This window comes from Aphelocoma coerulescens, chromosome 7, assembly GCF_041296385.1.
Source record: "Aphelocoma coerulescens isolate FSJ_1873_10779 chromosome 7, UR_Acoe_1.0, whole genome shotgun sequence".
NCBI classification, from domain to species: Eukaryota; Metazoa; Chordata; class Aves; order Passeriformes; family Corvidae; genus Aphelocoma; species Aphelocoma coerulescens.
The window spans coordinates 33335654-33358442 of record NC_091021.1 but is presented as its reverse complement, the minus strand read 5'-3'; the positions used below and the strand labels follow the sequence as shown (position 1 = coordinate 33358442).

Sequence of the window (22789 nt, the reverse complement as noted above, 5' to 3'; positions counted from 1 at the left end):
CCTGTGCCTTTCATTACTACCTGGTAATGTTTATGAAAAAAATATTTGTGCTGATTTGAGGCTTTATTCCAACATGGTGAGAGCATGTCCAAATTGCAAACCTGCAGACTGACTGCAGATTTGTTTCTCACTAATCTTAACATATAACCTTCTGACTACAAATGGTGCTGTCAAGCATGTCACCTTCTGCTGAAAATAACAAAAATTACCTCTGTAAAAAGAAGGCAGTTTAGAGGAGTTAACTTGCTGCTCTCAAAAAAAAGAGTGTGATTTGAATTCTGAACTCTTGAATTGTTTTCTTCTAAATTTGTAATTGGTGGGTCTGCTAAAAAAAAAGGGAAAATTAAACAAACAGCCACCTAAAAACAGAAGACCAATTAAAGAACCCAAGAGGATTGATCAATTCTTTTCCTTGCAGTTCTTTATCTCCTCTTACTTGTTCTCTAGAAAAATTTCTCTTTAAAAACCTAGCTAGTTATGAAGACATTTTACATTTCTACCATACAATAATTATAGTTAGCTTAGTTTAACCTTTCTATGTCATTCAGCAACACTTTAACTACTGGAAGCCGTAGCAAACTGAGGCTCTAACGATAATATTGCTCCAATGATGCTGAATACTTTTTGCTTCACACAGTATTTCTAGTAGACAGACTACAACAGAAGCGTGGGCAAATTTCGAGGATTACTCTCTAAATGGGACCAGTAAACTGTGATGAGTCCATTCCAAAAATGGTTGTGTGTTTTTGTAGCTTTTCCACACTGAAGAATGCCACAACCCCAGTGAGCTGTGCAGTCACCAAGATGTGTCACACGCTGGCAACTGCCTATTTGCTCATTTGTGACACTCTGCTTAGGCTGCTCTGGTGCAGCAGCTGTGATGCAGACAATACCTTGTTGTATACAAAGATTTAATTTAAAAAAAAGGAAAAATAAAACCAAAACAAACTGGGCCCAAATAACCCAATAGGTTACAGAGTACAGGGTACAGAGCTCTCTCGTTCCAAGTTCTTGTGAAGTAAACACTTTGTAGCCATTCGAGTCAAAGCTGTACCCAAACCAGTGCACCTTGAATAAAATGTTAGTCCTCCTTCCCCAGCATCCCCTCCCTAAGCACACTTTTTTCAATTTTCTACTGGAATGAAGTTGAGATCCTTTAGCTAACCGTGATGGGGGATGTCCTAACTCATTAAAAAAATAGAAAACACTTCACCCAAACAACAAAAACAGAAGTTTGATGGGTCTGAAAAATTTCTACAAACTATTCTGTGCAGTCATCTTCAAATCATTGTAGAACATGAGACTTGTTTCTCTTCGCAAACAGCTGAAGGAATCTGAAGAGTGACACTGCAAAGGTCCTTACAGGAAGAAAAGATCAGTTATAGCTGTTTATTATGAATCCCTCCTCTCTTAGTAGATAATTCTGCCCAGCAATGATAGCTCTGCCTGCAGTGGAAACCTGGACCAAAGTGCAGGAAGTATTAAGTAATTCTTCTCCAAACTACTCACGTTGTCCCCAGCTGGGAGCAGCCCTGCTGCTGCTATAGGCAGTCCTTGCAGAGTGCAACCTGCCCCTTGATATAGTCCCTGCAGGGGCAAATCCTTCTGTGGGTGGGGTGGGAGCCTGCACAGCTGAACAGTAACAGGTCACCTTGGAAAACACAGTGCTTCCTCCTTCCATCAAAAGAGGGAACCAGGATATCGTTTGCAGACTCCATGGTGAGACATTCGATATTGTGCCTAAAAAGCAAAGCACGTGATCTAAATCACACCTGAGTTTATGGGAGTTTGGTACAGTTTTCATCCTTCCTCACTAAAAATAAAATCCTTGCTCTATTAGATCCTAAATCAAGTACATTTACACTTGCAGCTTTCCAGAACATGACTTTTCTCCTGTACAGATTCTCTCTGCAGAGGGCAGTGCAGCCTTTACAGCTTTACTGTTTTCTGAAGATTAATAAAAGAAGTTAAAGAGGAAAAAATCGCTTTTGACTGTTCCCCAAAACCTAATATTTAAATCACCCTGGATTTTCAGTAGGACAGACTCAAAGAATCTGAATCAGGAGATACTGTCTTTGATTTCAGGAGGGCTCTTCCCCAGGGAAACCCCACAGAGCCAGGCAGCCCTGGGCAGCTCGAGGTGGGTGAGCTGGACTGTGAGGATGAGGGATGCTGCTCCTGGGCTACAGGAAATGGGACCTGCAGCTCCCAGGAACCAGCCAGCACCAGCCAGTGGGAAAACGAAAAATGCCAGTTGCCATTTTCTGACCACAAAGCTTAAACACAAGGGTAGCAATTCCAGCAGAGCCTTGTTTTTCACTTATCCTGGAAACACTGGTAACTTTCAGCATTTAACAGGGGGGTTTTTTTCCACAGGATTATGATTTTGTCTAGACAGCTAGAAAAGAAAGGTTTTATATGAGCTGCTTCTGAACTCCACTGGAAATTACAACTTTTCAAAGAAAATACAAACCCAAAAATCTTCTACAATGTAATTTAGTGAAAAGTGGGGATAGAAAACCTGGAAAGCAGATTCCCTAGCAGTCATTTGTGGGAAGCTGGTTTTGAGGGCTTTGTTTTCATTCTGAAAGGAACACAGACACATTTCCAGAGAGACAGCACCTGAAAGCAGCATTCCTTTCCTTAATGCATAGCTGAGTTTTATACATCTGCACCAACACCTCCAGTGTACCAGGGTTCACAATTCTTTACCCAGGACAATACTGACAGAAGGTTTTTGGACCCCTGTGCTCCTGGCACAGTGCTCTCAGCAGTCACCACTACCATACAGTGCACAAAGCACTGCCAGGCCCTCACTCACAGCTTGCTTCAGCCAGACAGAGCTTCCCTCCCACCTTCCCTTCTCACAGAACTTGTGCTTTAAATTCCAAGTGTGGTAAAACCCAGTGCAATAAAGAGACCAAACAACATATTTGTGCTATAAATACTTACCTAAGCAGAGCTTTGTCCTTGTTAAGATGCTGGAAGAAGGAAGGCTCACAGATGAGCTGGCTTTCCTGACAAACTTGCTTACAGGATTTTCCAGGTTCAGCAATTTTTACTTGAAGGGCACTTAATGGGGGCCACATCACCTGCCCGTGACAGAAATCCTGCAGTGACAGATCATGTTTTGTTATGATGTGTTCAGGCAACATTTCACAATACTCAGAGTGTATTTTAACATTGGCAACTCTCACCAAAAGGTGATCAAATAATTTGGGCCTGATCCATCATGGTTTGCTTTCTTTGGACAAAACCAAAACTTGTGTGAACTGATCCCTCACTGTGACCCAAAGCCCCAAATTCATTTACCAGTTGTCAATATCAGCTTGAGCCTTTTTTATTCTGTTTTAATTTCCTCTGCTGAAGGAGGAAGTTTTTATACTTCCAGGTCTAACCACAAATGTAATATTGTACAGTCATGAATCACAAAATATCATGAGTTGGAAGGGACCCACAAATTTCAAGGTGAGACCAAAGGGGTGTCCTCCTTCATCTGTCTTTTCTTGGTCTTGGTTGAATGTTCTCACTCCCTTTGTCAATCTCTGGGGCTCAGCTGAGTCTCTGCTCAGTTTTCTGACCTCATAAGAGCTCTGCCCCAAACATTTTCTGCTGGGTTGTCAAGTTCTCTGCTTGGCCACATCTTTCAAAGTCAGTGTGTCTGTTCCATCAGCCCAGCCTGCCTCATCCAACAGCTCCCAGATTTGCAGCAGGGAATCCCTGCTGTTTTGGCTGCGGTTGCCTGGCTGCTCCTTTGATGCAGTGCCAAAACTGAAGCAGCCCCTCCCTCTGGTTCCCGGCCTCTGCTGCTGCCTTGTGGAGCAGACACAACTGTGTGTGCAGCCACAGAGCAAACAGGATCAGGGCATGGATTCACCAGATGGCAGGGAGGCACCAAACAGCCACACTGGGCTGCTGGCAGGGGCAGGGCACTGGCAGGACAGAGCAGCTTGGAGACACAGCTGGTTTAACCCAGCTAGGGTGGCACTGCTGGGTGTGAAACCACAGCTCACAGCAGTTCTCTTACCTCCGACTGTAAAGGCCTTCAGCCCAGGTGTTGGATCTGAAGGTTCAGGGAGTTCACTAAGCCTTTCTTGTGAATATTGTCCTCCCTCCTGACCCTAAGCCAAGGCCCCAGAAGGGGAACCCTGGACTCCTCCTTTAAATGCTACAGTTTCACTGCCCATAGAGTGACTGTTGGGAGAGAATATCTGAACACATCCTCTTCACACTCAAACATCCCCTGAAGACCCCACTGTCATGGTCAAGGCACACAACCTCTGAAACAGATCAGCTCTTTATTCCAGCATCTTTGTTCCCATTTCAGGCTTGCACTGCTTTCTCTGTTCTTCCTGCCTCCACCACAAACTCATCAAAATAAAGTCTCAATCTTTATTTTTGCTTTTTATTTTTGTTCATCTGACATGTTAATTTGGCAAAGTGCTAAGCACATGCAGCTAAAATTGTGCTTGAACATCCTGGGAGCTGTGAAACACCACCAGCTTTTGACAATTAGTCAAAGCTGAACAAAATGACAATACTTTGTGGATTTCTGAGAAGCACAAGGCAGGGCTTAGCCCTTGGGGGAGGGCCACAGGTTTAAGCCACAGGTGCCATCTCGATTGTCTCTTTTTCTCCCTTACACTGAGCTCCATTTCTTCCTGATTGACAAAAACTCCCAGTTATAGCTAACTTGGGTAGAAGAATCAAAAGCAACAGAGATACTTTTACAGGTTTTGTCATCAATACAGCAGCAAAAAGCTTAAAGTGTTTACTGGCAGGAAAGTGGAAATAGTTGTGCAGTGTTAACTGCCCTTCTGACCTGGAGCTGTGTTATTCTTTAGGACTGTCTTTAATAGCACCCACCTTCAGAAATACAAGTACAGACACATGTCCAGTGCCCTTGAAAGAAAACCTGGCAATTAAATGACATATCAGAGATAAAGGTTATTCCTATCTCTCTTCTGCAGCAGCCAGAACAAAAGGCAGAGCTGGCTACTGCAACAGATCTGGCTTGGGCAGGAGTCCAAGCAGGCACACAATTTCTAGAAACCAGGATCTCATGTAAATCTCTGCAGTTTATTACTCCAATTCAACATCTGCTGCTGCTCTCAGCTGGCAGTAATGCACAGGGACCAAAAGTCCTCTAAGTAACTGGGTTCCAAACCATTTAAATCTTTATTGATTGAAACGAAATACTTGAAAAATCTGCCCAGAGGCTGCAGCCCAACTGCAATTCTACCAAAAAGCACCTCTGTGTTTGAGTGATCCTTTGTGATCCAAAGCTTTTTTGTGTGTACACAGTTAAGGAAGTCACATACACACTGAAAAACTGCTTTGCTTTTCTGCTTTCATATAATAACAAGGTCTGCACAGCTACTGTTTCTACTTGGACAGCAGAGACACTGAGAAGCTTTAAAATGGAGATGGTTCTCCCTTTCCAACATAATCCAAAATTCACCCACAATAGAAGTTCATACCTGTCTTTCAATAAAGGCATTCATCCTCTGGAGCATTCCCTCACAGGTAAATTCATAGGGCAAGTAAGGGTCAATCTGTGGAGAGAGTGTGTTAAGGTTAGAGGGGTTTTTGTTTCAATCAACTTCATGGTGTACTCTGTGCCAGCAGCTTCTGTTCCAAATACTCCATTATAGCTCAAGTAGCAACAAAAATTACAAATAAACTCATTAACAAATAATAATTTTACAAAACCATCAGCAGTTTTAGCTGATTTTTGCTCCTTTTTAAAGGCAGTAAGAGCTGCTCCTTGACTATCTTTATGGAAACTCGAGGTACACTGCAAAGTGGCAGATGTAAGGCTAGTCTGAGACCCTCTGGGATTCCAGAGCTCCTGTTTTAACTAAGTTTCAGTTCTGAACTTGAAGTGTCAAAACAGAATGTGATACCTTTGAAAATTCCTTCAAACTCTTCCCCCTCTTGAAGTACCCTCATTACCATTCCACACTGTAAGTGCACAAGCCCTTCTGTGGGAATGTCAGGGCTACAAATTCAGAGCTGAGCAGGGCAAAGTCTGCAATGCTCTAAGAATCAACAATGAAACTTCCTCACTGAATGCACAGAAAACACAGATTGCTGTATCATTCACACGTGAAATTCTCATTTCTATACAAATTCACCCACTCGTTTTTTTCAAGTAAGAACCCAACATATCCAGTACTAAAACATGATAATTTTGATACCATTGATATGTAATCATTTTTTCTTCAATATCCCACCAAAATGCAGCACTCATTAGACTAACATCAGGAAGCACTCTATGTGCAGTACACACTACACCCTCAAGTGCTGATAGGAGATTGAGGCCACATTTCTCACCTTTTGATTCAAAATTGATTTCACAGCCTTCTCAACCTCAGAAAGATCATTGATGTCCACAGTCCACACATGGGGCTTCCCAATGTAAACTTCAGCATAGGGATGCTGAGATGTCAACTGTAAGAAGAAATTATACTGGTAAAAAGTAATGTTCATGATATCCTTGATTCTCACTCTCTTTATTAGACTTTTTGGATGAAATGCACTAGGATAGTGCAAAAATTCAGTTAGAACACAACAGTCAGCATCATTCCTTCTGAGCTACCTTTCAGATTTTCTCTTTAGAGAGTGAACTTAATTGGAAAACTGAAAATCAGATAACACAGATCATAAATAAGATATGGGCACCTCTGTTTGTGGCTTCAATCTTCCCAGTGACCCGCATCACAGAAGACTTGATGTTTACTGAAATTATTTGCACCACGACTTTGCTTCCCCACAGCTCATTCACAGAGCCACCCTCCTTCTTCACAACCTGTCAGTGCCACAAGTCCTGCTTATACCTGCATTATTGGCTCCCAGAGATGTCATCCTCACCCTGAGTCCTTCAAATTTCAAACATTGCCAGAGTTCTGTGAGCAACAGTGAAGAAAGAATAATTTCTATCACAAAGAATGAATTCTGACTCTCACGGCTGAGAGTAGAAGAGTAACCTGACCTCACCAAGAGTGTTAACCAATATTTTGCTCACCACTTTGTTAGAAAATAATATCAATGAATACCCAAGAAGGTAACTAAGAAAAGCTGTATCAGAGCTGCTTTCAGAACTACCAGGACAGCTCAGTAAGTATTTTTGTGACAGGTCACCCAAGAGTGAGAACATGCACGTGAAGACACAGAAGTGAGCAAAAACTACAGAAGACAGGAGTGGTTCACACTGGCCTCAGAAGAAAACTGCCTTTTCAATAAATGCCAAAAAACTCCACAGGACCGGTTATTTATAGGCAATGTTTATACAGATGTCTCTTTATGCTGTCTTTACGACAAAAAGACGTTGCAGAAGATCTGAAGCAGGAAGCAGTGTCTGTTGGGAAGAACCTTCTCCTACATAGGCATACACTGTACCTGATCTTCTTCTCAAGTGAATGCAAGAAACTGCTGTATTCACTATTAAAATTATTAAAAACCCCATTAAAAAAAAATAGCCATTGCATTTTGTTTGTGGAGCAATAGTAACTTGCAAAGGTTACTTTACAAAACTACTTGACACAGACTTCAAATTCTTGTATGGATAATCATGTCATGGAACTACACAAGCTCTTTTTGTTCTTCTTTAGCACCTGAAGAATGGAGAGAAGCATTTAAGAACTTTTTTAATCTCAAAGAACCAGCACATGGATTACTGTCAATCAGATCTAAATGCAGTTGTGAGAAAAGTTGTGACCTCAGGATAGGTCAGCAGGGCATGTGAATGCAGCAATACTCCTAATGGATATACACTATGTACTTTGGACTAGAGCAGTCAATAGGGATTATTCTTCTGTACAGGTCAGGTGCACAGCATTTCTGTTAGTGCTGACACATGCCAGTGGGGTTTACCATGGCATTCCAAGCCCTGAAATTCCTACTAAGCACTTGGATGGCTTCAGATTATGTACTGAGCCTGACCAGTGATGGTGTTTGGGCACAGAACAACTGGAAATGAGACAAAAACTGAGGGACTCACAGAAGAAAAGCTTTGAAAGGTGCCAAGCCCAAGGAGAGAGTTTAAACCTTTATTCCCTTATTGCTGTCTCCTTTGTTTGCAACACAGACTGAGACAAGGGGCAAGCTTCAGCTTGTACAGGGGATGTGTATAACAAGAAAGGCAATTACAGTTGTGGATCACAAAATTATAAGGAATTTATGTTCCTGATTGAAAATGGGAAACTGTCTTTTGCTTATCAACCAGCCAGTGCTGCTCAGGACACAGTTCCCATGGGCCAAGCACAACCTGAATTGGACGTGTGGCTGTGCAAGGTTATCATCATCTAGATGTTACCTGAGAGCTTTCCCTTGATGTAAATACATAAAGAATATATGTACATACACCTGTGAGCAAGCCATGGCCACAGACACAAGTGCTAATGTCAGAAATGGCTCTGTGACTATTAAATGCCTACAAGTATAGGCTGAATTTTACCTACACTGAAGGGAAAAAAAAAAAAATCCAAATTCAGGGCCAGGATGAGGGGTTAGTTTACTTAGCCTCAGTCTTCTCTCACTAGAGTCTAAACACACTGACTGTTTTGAATGCTTGGAGTTTGGTTTTCCTGTTTTCCTCAAGAGTCAGTTCTCCAAAAGTCTTCAGCTTCCAACCACAAACACGGTGGGTGACCATTAATACCTTAACTCAACAGTGCCTTGAACAGGTCTTTTCTGAAGAAAACAAAATCCCAAAGCACACACACTACCACCCACAAATGCCATTTTCATGATTTACTTAAACACCTGTTTACTTCCCGCAGTACACTGCAATGTCTGTTTCTTCAACAAAATAAAACCCCTTTCAAATGATGCATCATGTATCAAAATGAGACGATCTGTTCCTGGGCAGAACACCAGGTTTTCAAGTGAAACTTCAGTTTATGATGTCTCAATAAGAAGTAGCAGAATGTACCTATAAGCAAATCTAAGGGTAAGGTTTGAAGTCTGCTATCAAAACCATTTTGATTATACTATAAAAATTAGGGCTGATAGTCGCACCAAAGGCTACAGAAAAAAGCAGCTGCACACCTCTGGCAATAAACCTTGAACATTAATGTAAATTTTCCTACACTCTGTTACTAAAAAGAAACCCACAAGCACTTTCAATAAAAAAATTATCAAGATTGATAGAGCTTACCTCTCGAAGTGTAGGTTTGCCTTTGAAAAAATCTGTGTTTTTGCTACTCTTTGGTGGGTTAAATCTTAGATTGAGGAAAGCACATCCATTGGCAATAGCCTCCAAGGGAGCTGGCCCCTCATATGGAAATCCAAGACCAACAAACAGCTGTAAAATAGAAAATGAGGGATTTCTTAATTTTTGTTATTCACAAAAAAGCTAAGAGCTAGCTTAAAACAAACAATAACCTGTTCTAAATGTACCAGCCTAAAGAGAATGCAGTGCTAAGAAGAAAATGGGAGAAATTCAACAGTTCACCCCCTCCGACCCAAGCAGTAATGGAATGTCCTGTAAAACACATCTGACAACCATCATGTGTAATGAACTGAGGTGGTTTTTCATGGAGCTGAGGAAACAACAGTCCCTTTCAGGGCTTTTGTTGGGGGGGGGGCTAGGGGAAATTGGTGGTTTGATTGGTATTGAAGTGGAACTGCTGGGGCTTTCCTACAGGTACAGGTTCTAAGGCAGCTACCTCCAGGAACAGCTGCACCAGTGTTTTCCCCACTCCCAAACCAGCCAAGCCGCCGGCTTTGCCAACAGGAACATGCTCCTGGCACACTAATTAAGCCTCCTAATTAAAACGGTAGGTGGCAGCAAACAGCAGCTCACGACCCTGGACCGAGGCAGTAAGAGCTCGCAGGGGCGTCAGAGGGTTCAACACCTCCAGGGGAAACCGGAGCAAAAATCCATCCCAAAGCTTTTCCTCCACCTGCTGAGATTACAGGTGCTCTCGAAAAGGCACTGCTCTGTGCCAGTGAAACACATTAAATGTTTTTTTCGGAGTTGTTGGAAAAAATCTTGACCCTTTTCCTGGCCAAAGATAATGAAACCCCCTGAATTAAACACAGGATTCTTCATCTTCATTTGAATGTCTGTGTATGATGGGAGAATCACAAGCTCTGAGCTGGAATAGCAATTTCTCAGCACTGCTGCATAACAATGTGTGTATATATCTCTATAGATATATATAGATATATATATAGCTACTGCTTTTATCAAGAAAATAAAGCACACCCTTCATAACTATGAGAATCACGCAATCAGGACACATATTCAAAGAGGTCAAGATATACTATTCTGCATTAAATCTTCTGCAACACAGAACTGAATCCCAGTAACAGAACATTCACAGCTGGGGGCGCTTCCTAGGAGCTGATCCTAACATGGATGCATAAACTTGTAGTCAGCCCTGACGTGCACAGGCGTTGCAGCATCAATCCTCCCCAACCCATGGCAACAACAGTATAAATTCAGAGTTGGCTCATTTTAGAAAAGCAAGTTAACACTTCTTAGCATAGCTGAGGATATACAATTTTCACTGCATGGAGCTGAATATTGTAATTTCAGTTCTCAACATTCAGGTTAAAGAAGTTGCCTACTTGCAAAAAGTTTCTCAACTATCTCACACATTTGAATCTTACAGAAACTCTCCAGTGGCTGATAACAAAAAGATCCAGAAAACGAATTCTACTAAAGACAGATAATCTAAATTCTCATTTTATATATGGCATAAGATAGCCCACCTTTCAGTCAGAAAAAAGCATGCTAAATATAATCTCAAAAGAGGCTGAATTTACAGCAAGATAATCTCTTGAAACTAACGAATTAAGGACATGAAACCATTTCATGCAGTCTGCACATAAAATATTATTTATTTAAACTACTCCTTAGTTCAGGCAGAAAACCAGCTGAGAACCAGCAATTAAATCTATCTGAAGTATCAATTCTCCTATGATCCTGTGTTTGTCTGTTATGTAGGAGTGCTGGGTTGTTTGCTTAGTTTTGCACTTTTTTAATAAACCTCTGCTGTGCACTGCTGAGTTCTGTGTCTGACTGGTCCATTTATTTAGGAGGAAGCTCCATGGGAAAAGAAACATGGGTTTATGTTTTGACAGCACAGAGCACACTGCCGTCACTTAATCTATAATAAATAGCTTACCACCTGTTTCACATCTATTTTCCATCCTCACCTCTAAGCAGCACTGTTCCTTTGAAGGAAGAAAGAAGGATGTGTCTGATCCCTAGAACAGGGTGTGTGTGTGTGTGTGTGTGCTGCCTGGTGGCCTGAGGTTGCAGCCTGGCTCACAGCTGCCTGCAGCCCCTCAAATCCTTCTTTCAGCCCTTCTATCACCCTCCAGCACATCATCATCAAGCCAGCTGAAATTCCCAAACTCAATCCAGACCTTTCTCCACAAAACTGTCCCTTATAAAGTGTCCTTGCCCATGGCAGGGGGTGGAACTAGATGATATTTAAGGCCCCTTTCGGCACAAACTGTTCTGTGAGTCTCTCTACGATTAATGTTCCTCGGTTAGGGAGTCAGTATTTTTGTCTGGTATAAAGAGCAAAACAGAAATATCTTACATGCCTCAAGAAAGTCACATTCATTATGATTAAAAGAGCAAGTATTAGAGAACACAGGCCTTTTCTGTAACTCACGATGCTCTCATTTGCTAATCCTTTGAATTACATGCTTGTTATTTCCAGAAAGGCTAAAACAATCTGTCAAGGTACTCCCTAAGAGTATGCAGCAAATACTGAAAATCACTAACTGAAAAAGAGATGAAAAAAAGAAAAAAGTAGAAATAACAATCAACCGTTTTCAGGTTGCAGTTCAGTGATGCAAACATCCATCCTCAGTACAGACAAGGCTCTGTCCCACAGAGTAAAGATTTAGACCAGGCTGTGTTTCCCCTAATTTGTGATGCAAGTGTGCCCTGCTGCCTCCCATATGGAAGGTGCTGACTGGCTCTTACAGTGATTTCTCATCAGATGTAGGTCTGGTAACCCAGTCCAGCATGGGGAGGTACCTGCACCCCAGGGCTGAAGATCCATATTGCAAAACTCCAAGTGTGACTGTGTTGGTAACACCACAGTGGGCACACATGGCTAAAAATATTACTCCTGATCTTACCCTGTTAGCTGCAGCAGAACTGCTGTGCAGAGTAGAATTTATGCTTTATGATTTACTGGTTGATTAGTGCTTGGAAAAAATTCATATTCTGTTTGTGAGCATTTTTCTCACCTTTCCGATGTTTCTGAAAGCAAAAGCCATAATTTTTACTAGAGAGCTTTAAGTGGGCACAGGGCACTGATGCCTTTGGAGGCCTCATAGAAACAGAGACTAGACAGGAGTAAGGGAATAAAAGTAGGTGTTTTTTTGAAAGGCTTTCAAAGGTACCCCCTGGGGAGCCAGAGGCTACTGCCAAGGCAGACCCCAAGATGGACAACAGGTCACGAGTTCTTCACACTTTTATAGGTTTGGTTCATTTGCATATCAGGGTTAATTCTCCAGTTAATTTAGTTCCGTTTAATGATGTAATTTCCCCTCTGCTTGCCCCCTTAGAGGCTCTTTGGTTTATACTTTTTGGGCCCAGGATGGTCTGGGCGTCCTTGAAGAGCAGGCCCGGAGAGGCTTTGTTATGTCTAACTACTATGAGAGAGCAGAAATTAACAGGCTACAAGAAACTTCAGAGTTACACACTAAGCAGTACAGAATTTGAAAAATATAGAAGTTAATACCTAAGGCATCAGCACAGCCAGCTCTGCACATTGACACCCCACAGAATGTGGTGATTGCCAGAAGGAAGTTACACTGTAAAAGTCTATCTAAAAGAGATAACTGCCAATAAATACAGAAGTAGAATGATCATGGAAACAGCAGTGTGGGGTTGGTTTTTTTTAACCTGCTCCTTTTTAGTAAGGTCTGCTACCCATGTGTGTCTGTGCCTGTAAGCCTGCATGGACCAGAGAAGGGGATTTGTGTCTGCAACATCACTGGCCCAACTTGAGCAACGCAGGTGTTGAAAGCCTTAGAGTTTGGTTTTCATAAGAAAGGCTCCTCAGGAACCGTTTCTGCCTTTGTAATGAACTGAGCCTCTGGTTTGGAGTGCCAGACTTTTGAGTTGGTCACCCAGCATCACACCAGCCAAGACACCACTCTTGTTGCTGTAATGTAAATGGTCCTCTCCCAGTGCAGTAGCTACGTGGAGACATCTCTGACACAAAATGTGACTCACAACCCCTCTCATGAAAAGCAGTGTGTTTTTTCCTTTTTTTTTTTTTTTTTTTTTTAGACTTTCAACTAATACTAAGCAATTTATTTGTGGGGTTTACAGCACCACATCAGACTACTATTAAAATAAGTAAGTAAACAGTCTTTCTAAATTATAGCCAAAAGTATAAAATAAGGAGTGAATGCTTTACTTCACTGACTGTAATTATGACTAGCTGAATAGCTAAGAAAAAAATTTCTTATTCCAGAGACTAAATGCTGTAGTTCCATGCACAGGAGTGTTTATCTTCTCCTCTCCCCTTTCTAGCATTACTGAACTTTATCTAATTTATTCTGGCAGGCTGGTAGGTTGATCACCACTTTTATATGCCTCCTTGCTGAACTTATATATTCTCTTCTGAACTCCAGAAAGAGGAGTATAGCAAAGGTTAAGTGTCTTGCCATATTGTGCTCAACAATAGAAAATACTTTCTGCAAAAGCCAATCTCAAGTCATTTGTGATTCAAACAACTTGAGAATAGAATCACTAGTTAAATGTTTTTTCAGCTGATTTTATGAAGTGTGTGGAAGTAAATATATATTCCTTCATAAAAGGCAATGGGAAAACAAAGTTTGTTTGCCTGTGTCTGTCTAAGCAGGGTGTTGCTTCTATTAATCCCCATACAGAAATCACAAACTCCACTTAATAAAATAATTCAAACTCTCCCAAAAATTCACAGTGACTTGAAGGAAGAAGTTGCATCTGAAACTTTCTCGAAAGGAGAAATATTTCTCAATAATTCAACACTGGTTCCTCCAAGAGAGCCTGGTCCAACTCCTCCAGCTGCCCACTTGGCAATGAGCCCTGTGAGTTGGCAGGAAGGCTGCCAGCTCGCCTACCCCATTCTCCTCCGACGTGATGAATGGCTTTACATCTCCTCATTAGGAACTGGAGACATGGCTCGTTTTTGTCATGCTCTACACAGCTGAAGCAGCCATGATGAATCTCAAGCAGCCCCTCCTGCCTGCAGAACTCACTCCCTCCAAAATGTGCTGCTTTATACCGCACACAGAACGAAATGGCAGCTGCACGCTGCCTGGAATAACTGTGTCCTACCAGCTACTGCAGGGACCAAAGACATTTTGGGAATGCAAAGCTCTGATTAAGAATCACAGGACTGAGCTGTCACCTATTGGTATTTTGCTGTCTAAGGACAAAGTGAAGCAGTGCAGCATAAGCTGACACTTCTGACTAGGCTGAACCATGTGATCTGTTAAATTATTATTTAGCTCTCCCTTTCTCAAAACCAGAACATTTGTCAGCTGACCTAACGAAAACCTGCTAACACAGTGTTGAAATCACAACCAATGACAGATAATCCTTGCCCTTGGTCTCAACACATCTGAAGGCTTCTGGAAGTTTAAGGACAAAGGTTGCTGTCTCCCTGCGATGCTCCAGACGAGCATTGTCCCCACAGATGTTCCCAACCCAGAGTTATGGCCCTGATTATTCACACACTTGCAGCACATGGACAGCCTGGTGACAAAACCCCATAACTAAATTCATTAGGGGGCTCTGGTCATGTTGCCTAGTGAATAAAGTGATTATGATTAAAAATTGTCCTTGAACATCACTGCATGCATGTGCACACACACACACGGGGCTCCTCTGGGCACAAAGCTCCTATTCAAGTGAGCCTGATTTTTGTGAAAAACCTGCACTTATTTTAGCAATTCAATCCATGATCCATCTGATACAAACACAATTGACCCACATAGACAGCAGATGGCCACTAGTGACAGGTGAGCAGTGTTTTGTACTAAGCTGCATTCAAGTATTGCCTCTTAAAGAGTATCAAAATCTGGAACTGTGAATATATGGGCAGCAAGAAGACTTAGAGCAAGTGTGTCTGTTGATCAGCACTGACAGGTAACCATATGCTGAGGCAGAACAGCCAGAGTACCTAGGAGATACTAAGCATCAGCCAGCAAAAAAAAAAACAAACTCGCCCACCCCCCCCAGTCCCCCTCCAACTGAAATGTTCAAACAAATTAGATGGGAGATCTCAGTTTCCACTTTCAATTCCAGGATGCTGCTGTTTTACTTTTTCTGTTCAATTAGATATATTGAAACTGCATTAGACAGGAATAATAAGCAAAATGCATGATGCAATAAGCCATATTTAATTTCATTTTGTTGCAAAATCAGAAATACATTGCACCCTCATTTCCCTGACATGTATTACTAATACTTATGTATTAGGAGAAGCAGATGGACTATTAACAGCTTATCATCAGGGCAAAGTTTTTTTAGCCTGGCTGTATCCTAAATAAATAATTTCCTAAAAAGGAAAACAGCTTTTGTCATTTGCAAACCTGCTAACAAAAGTTCAGAAAAGCCATATAAAAATACTGTTTGGAGATGTAATTTTTACAACCCTGACTTTCTGATACAGGGTTCTGAAACACATTGATGATTTTCTCAGTGCCATCTACTAAGAAATGCAGCAAATTCTGAAAAGGCTTTTCCCCAATGTTAATAAAGAAAAAAAAATCAACCATAACCAGTGAACAACAATAGAATAAAAATCACTAAAATCTAAAATGCTTCAGGACTCTGACACCAGTACAGCACAGAGCCATAATTTTCACCAAATACTTTTTGTGAAAAATAAGCAACTTACTGTCTCAGGAGCACTTCACAATCCCAACACAGTCTATTCTATCTGATGCTGCAATTACTACTCAAATTCTGAGTGAAAAAAGTCTGCTACCCCTGTGTCACAAAATCCATATTACTAAATTGCATAACACATAGATATCAACTTGAATTTGTCCTAAATTGAATGTCTTTACATTGCATCTTAGAGCAAATATAATCAATAACAACTAGATGAGATATCTAGTTAATGCTGAAAAGCAAGCTTTTTAATGTGATACATGCAAGATGGCTGACAAAAAATTAGAGAAAGACTTAGTTAAACATAACTATTATTATGAACTGATATTTGTATAGGGACTTCAGTAATTCTATAGGAAGTCCATTTGCTTATTTTACTATTTCAGTGAATAGAACACATGTTTTTTTAGGAGGTAGTCACTGTTCATGCCCGGGGTTATTACAAGGTCAATATTCTTCCCACATTATGATGACCGCAGGGATTTCATACTCCACACAGGAAAAAGCTGTGTAATCTCAGATTATCTATGATGAAAGCAAATGTTGAATTTTTAATATGCAACATTATGTTTGTCTGCATGCATCAACACACAGTGGGTGCCTTTAAAAACTCATAATTTACCAACAGCTGTCACACAGAGATGTCAAATTACCATCATTTGCCTAAGTACTTAAAAAAAGAAGATCTCTGCAGTTGTGTGGGAAGCCTAGGAGGTGCTTGCTTTTTTCTTTTCTTTTTTTTTTTTAAAGAGATTTTTCTGTGGAAGTGCACAGCAAGAAACTATCAATAGTGGTGCACTTCCACCACTGTTCCACCATTTAAAATTAGATTTTAATAATTTTAAACATACAATCCCCTTCTTTCACCAACTTGAAGTTAAGCATCCTATTTAAATGCAATCTACTGAAATGTTTTAGTGCTGCAAAGTGCCAGAAAGATAATGGGAAGGGCACAGAATCCAGACAAAGCTTTCTAACTGTGGGGATGAAAGTTTATTTCAATGTATATCCCATCCCTTATCTTGAGTTCCCTTGACTCTGGAGCCACAGGCAAAGCACATCACGAAAAGCCAAGCTCTTCTGCTCACTCTCTGTGCACAGCTGAAGCAGAGGAAGGACATGAATGGCAAATGAAGTGCAGCTTTGCTTTTCTCCCTGAGAGAGCAGGGTTGCTCTGGGTTAAAGTCATTGGGAGGGCAGAGCAAGCATGCAGCTGTACAGCTTTTGAATGTTACCTAACGTTGACCTCAGGGATGTAAACCAGAGCACATTCTCAGCTGATAATCTCCTTGAGCTGAATATCACATTCAAGAAAATGAAAAATGCATTTATCCCTGTTTCTCAAGCTGGTTGTTAAATGTGACTGTAGGTTGTCATCCCAAATTTCTAATTCGAGCTGTCAATCCACCAAACACAGACATGATGAAAAACGTATTCTTGGCACACAACTTAAGCTCCTTTACACATGATAATTTTTTTCCAGTGCTTTTAAATTAAGAGCTTATTCATAGGAGGTGAAATGCATGCACTTCAGACACCCTCTATCTGGAGCTATTTTTTGCCACCACTCCGGCTCGACGAACTTACTTTGGTTTCTCTCAGCAGAAATTGCAAATCCCGCCCACTGAGTATTCCATGGTTCTTTACATAGCCAGGAATGTACATGGTGCTTGTCCCATGAACAGTCCCATGGACCTCCATATAGGTGTGGATGACATCCAGATAAGCCTTCTTGTCCTGTAATGGCAAGGAAAAAATATTTTCAGTCATTACAAATTTGAACCAGCAGCATTTAATCAGAGCTGTTCTTTATATCCTGTACCACAAAAGCCAGGAAGAGAAGGGGTTAATTCATTCCTATTTGATTTATATAATATTTGATCTTTTATTATGTTATTAGTTTGGTTTTCTATTAAACTGGAAGAAAACTGCAGCTTTTTCAATCATAGTCGAGGTATAAAGAAATCAATACCAAGGCCCTCTCAACTTCTAATTGGACAAAAAACAGGACACCATCAGACAGCTGTAATCTCAGCATGCCTCAACAATACTTGGCCTAAAATTACATAAAACTCATTTTGAAATATCAAATTTTCACTGATTTTGTCAAAGATGCAAAATAATTATCTTCTTTGTGAAAAAAAGGGTGAATATCACCTTAGTCAGATGCAGTTTTGCCAACTGAATAACTGAACACACTCCTTTATCTAAATACCCAGTGTTTGAGTTCCATGAGAGACCTACAAATATTCCACCTACCTGAAGTTTTAGAGGCATTTTGGAAAAGACCCAGAGAAGAACAATGGCTTTAATGTTGCATTTAAAAAAAAATAAAGAAAAAATAGTACACCATCCTAGTTTGCACACAAGAATTACTTTAATTTTCAGTGCCATATGTTTTTTGAGTTTTAAAGACTACTGGCATTCCAAGGCAATTAGCTGAAGACTGTATTTACACGCAGTCTGCAACACAGATCAGAAGACTTTCCCTCAATATTTGCACATAGTCTCAGTAATAGCTCTAAAATCAGGCAACAAGTCGCCATACTTCTTGGCAGCAAGAGAGTTTTTACAAATTCTACTTTCACTCACTATTTTTGTCATGTAAATTCTGTGCACTGTTCCTCCACAGCCCTGTGGGAAAGATGGCCAACAATTGTACTGAAGTTCATTCAAAGGACAAGTAGGCTGATGAAAATCCTGTCTTTTCCAATCCTGGAGGAGCAGATATCAGGCCTAGGTGGATGAGTGCTACTTCTTACAGCTTCCTTGCTGAATTAGTTGTTGCAGAGGGTATTTAATGTCCATAACAATGGCTTCTCCCTTCAGCCTGCACTGCTGGTGACCTGCCTGTGCTGGGGAGGATGGGCTGACTCATCCCTGAATGCCCCTCCTGGCAGCTCTGCCAAGGCTGCACCAGCCAGACACTGTCCTGGCCTAAGTGTTACATAAAACAGCCAACAGATAAAGACAAAGATGCTTTCTTGTTCAATGTGGCTGCTGTTGTTATTAATTAACACAAATTATTCAAACAACTGAAAGGTTGCTCCATTTTTTACTTTAAATTTGAATTACTCTGTAAGACATGTTCTCACGTAATTGTTAAAATACCATAATTAGGAACTGTGAGAAACTCATACTCTTTGTCAAGAGAAAATCCATTTAGAACTTTTTTCTTTGGAAATGAGCAGGAGAAATATGAAAGGAATGGCCTGGTCTTGTTTCCAGAGTATACCTTAATCCTGCCTTCCTGACTTTTAATATATCCAGAACTTTGGAGTGTTCAGGGTTCTGAATGGAAGAGAAGGCAAGGAAGCAACAGGTACTACTGACATGATCCACCTGCAGCAACAACATCAAGGCACTTGCCTCAGATTTTACAGGCTCATGACACAAACCCTGGTGACACAAATGCACTCTGACTCAAGAAAAATTTGACAAATGAGCAGCTAGAAAGAACAAAACCAAGATTACCTAAAATTGCACTGCTTTTCAAGATTGCAATGACAATTTTACAAACCTTTTACAGAATATTTAGCTGTTTTAAAATGACATTAACCATGCACAGCCTTAACTGGGAATATTTCTTAGGCATATGACTGACTTCTTTCCCAATTCAAAGTCTAAAACCACAGATAAAACATTTATTATCCTAGAGAGAATCAAAGCCCAACCAAAACCTCACTCCTTCATTTCCTTATTTACTTCTAGTCAAAACCAGCTGCTTTCACAATCATCTATAAAGTACCATAAAATAGTATTACCACCTTATACTTTACCTCAAGCTCACTAACATTTGCCTCCTTTTGCAATTTAGTAGTCCTGAATTTCCACATTCCTTGCAGACAAGTGTTATTTTGGATCATAAAAGTATATATTCTAGGAAGCCACCTCACAAAAATAATCAGGACACATAATCAAATTCTAGACATTGAAAACAGTGAATTAGAAAATGAGAGAGTGCAAAAATGGCATTTATAAATAGAAAGGCTACATGTAAATAAAGCAAGGAATGTGACTTGCAAACAAAATATTAACATTCCTTCAACTATTTACCGCTTCCTGAGTTTGCTCACTTGGGAGCAGATATAATTATTCTTTTATCTTAAACCACTTGAACTTTACTTTCTCCAAGATGAATTCAAAGAGACAAGGTCATGAGCTGCTGGGGAGTAATGCAAACCTGACATTCTCTGCAGTTTGTATCAGACTGCACTGTTCACCCTGCTGTCCATACTGCAAACCTAGACTTAGAGGATGGAAGATAATCGCATTTAAAAAAAGGCAAATTATTTCTCCTCAGAACCAAAATGGAAATGTAACAGTGAGTAACAGCTACACAAACCTTTTCTGAAACAATTTTTCAGCAGCTAAAATAAACATGCCATTCAGGAAAGTACTTTTTGTTGATCACTGACTGCATAACTGTTATTACTGTTCATCAATCATTTCCACCTACTTTTAAAAGCATCATGATAAGGCCTTTCTCAGCAAAGAAATCAAGTGACAACTGTTTGAGAAGTCTTTCCCTAGGACAATGTTGACAAGAAGACACAGTATGAAGAGGTGAAATTTTAAGTTTGGTGGGTGAAAAATTTAAATATAAAAGCTACAAAAATATGTGGTGGAAACACAATTCATCAAGAACTAAACTCTGCTTTTAGTTCTCTCAGTGTAGTAGCTGATGGTAATGAACAACTCTGTTTTACCAACAGTTTGCCAGTCCAAGGTAATGACAGTATTTTGCAATTTTGGACCATTCGAGTGCACTCACAGAACACCAAAAATTCAGCACTGAATGAAACTAAGCACTGCTACAGGCCAACTACATAGAGAAGAGCTTGATTCAGGATCCTCAACTGCTTTATGGCTTCAAAGTTCAGACTGCAAAACATATGTAAAACAGCCCATATATCCAGCCTCGCTTCCTTGCATTGAAAAATTCAGAAGGCAATGGTTTTATAAAGCTTGACAAATGTAATTCAGAAAAGCCAGTACTGGGATACATCTTTGTGTATATCCTAAAAGCATACTGTTAGAAGTCTTATCATTTGGGTGCTTATGTGTGGAAGTGTCAAGTCAAAAGTGAGCCAAAATGCAGTGTACGTGCAATGTATGACAATCGAGATTGTGACACAAACATAATCTCTGCTTGAGAACTGTCACCCTCTCAAAGACTGCTCAAGACATCCCTGAATAAAGAAAATTCTGTCTACCAGGGAGCTAGAAGAGAGCACAAAGGCTGGGGAATATTAAGAGAGTCAAATACATACAGTGTTTTACAGAGGTGAATCACATAGAATAGATTAATTCTCCTGGAACTCAAATATGAAAGTTTCAAACTGCCCTGAATTCATAAATGGATGTAGAGAGGACTCAGTGACTCATGGCTAGCAAGTATAAACTCTACACTGAACAAGTTATCTGAAATTTAAATAAAGAGTTAACTATGTAACCACATAAACCCATCAAAATTACAGTAGTCAGTTCTTCCTGTCCAAGGAAATCCTCTCTCACCAAACTGGTAGTGTTCTCTAAAGAAGCCAATCAGCTTGTAGGAGTTCTCTGAAGTTCTTAAAGGAATTAAATCTCTTGGAGAGAGATTGGGAATCACTCTTGTGAATTAACAGTCATCATGTGAATGAGAATGGAGAAGTGACAAAAGCATGCTGTCATTATTCACAGAAGCAAAACTCAAACTAACTTCAGAATGTTGCATAAAAGCATCATAATATTGAACACCTGGGGCTTTAAAGCTTTTGAAAAAGTCCCCTCAGTAATCTAAGGGACAGTGAGACTAAAAAAGAGTCTAGAGAGTTGATAAATTCAACTGTCACCAAACCTGGGAATAAACTCTCCAAGCAGTTAGTCAGGTTAGAAAGCTGACATTACTTTATTAGCAGCCCTGGATGCATGGGGAATTCTCCCCAAAGTATGCATGCCCAGTAACCTAAGAGACCAGATTATATTCCTGAAACTAATACATATTCATCACATTTTCTAAATACATGTACATGTGCTAATTATTGCCATGGACTTGTTTGGATATGGTTCTAGACCTTTTGATGAATTTTTTTTCTCCTTGAGAGTATCTCAAAGATGTCATCAGGTCATGATATAGTTCTCTTATCCTTCTTTTCTCTAACACACAATCCTCATTCCCAAAACTAAGATACCAGCTAGTACATATTAATCACTGATAGAAGTAAACAAGGAGGCATTAGCTGGCACAAGACTTATTAGTCTCAGACACAGGGAGTTAACACAAGGCCACATTAATCTCTGGCATTTGTACTAAGCACTGTATGGTACAAAACTTAGCATTAACCATGAATGTGGGGATCACACACTATGTCCTAAAGTTAAAAGAATTTTCCAACATCTTTCCCCATTGCTGCATAGACTTCACAGAAATAAAACCTGTTTGCTAACATAACTAAAGTGACACAAATGTTAAAAACCAGCCTTCACTTCAAGTGTGGAAAAAAACCCCTGAGCTAACCAGTGTTACTCAAGAACAAAGACTTTGCATTATAATAACATATGATTATGGACCATGAAGAAAATCAGTCCATTGTTCAGTAGCAGTCAGTCCACCCACCAACCAAGTAAATGATAGGAATTATTTGGAAAGAAATTCAGAAATAAAGATAATATTATTGAACTATTCCATAAAAAACATTCTCTCCCTCCTCACACACTGCTGTACTTCTGGTCCATTTTCTCAAAAAGAAGCTGAAAACATTGGACAGTGCTCTGAGAGGGATAAGAAGGATCCAAGATACAGGACAGTGTCCACTGTTACACACAGAAATCTGCAAGAAATTCTTTAACAATTCCTCAGTTGAAAAAGACATTGTCAGAATATGAGGCAGGTTTACAAAACCACAGCTGGCATAAAGAACATGGATAGTGTGA

At 40.3% G+C, this 22789-nt stretch overlaps 1 protein-coding gene across 5 annotated transcripts in view; it reads right to left on the bottom strand.

The window, feature by feature from the left end:
* Positions 1-22789, bottom strand: part of MGAT5 (alpha-1,6-mannosylglycoprotein 6-beta-N-acetylglucosaminyltransferase) — a 111656-nt gene continuing 88867 nt past the window's right edge. For all 5 annotated transcript variants that reach the window (XM_069021209.1, XM_069021213.1, XM_069021212.1 and 2 more), the window contains 6 exons: positions 17459-17608; positions 9161-9307; positions 6337-6453; positions 5481-5555; positions 2953-3110; positions 1-1740 (listed from right to left, as the gene is read on the bottom strand). In XM_069021209.1, the coding sequence (XP_068877310.1) occupies positions 1542-1740; positions 2953-3110; positions 5481-5555; positions 6337-6453; positions 9161-9307; positions 17459-17608 (846 nt within the window). In that variant the 3' untranslated portion in view covers positions 1-1541. The remainder of the gene's footprint in view (positions 1741-2952; positions 3111-5480; positions 5556-6336; positions 6454-9160; positions 9308-17458; positions 17609-22789) is intronic.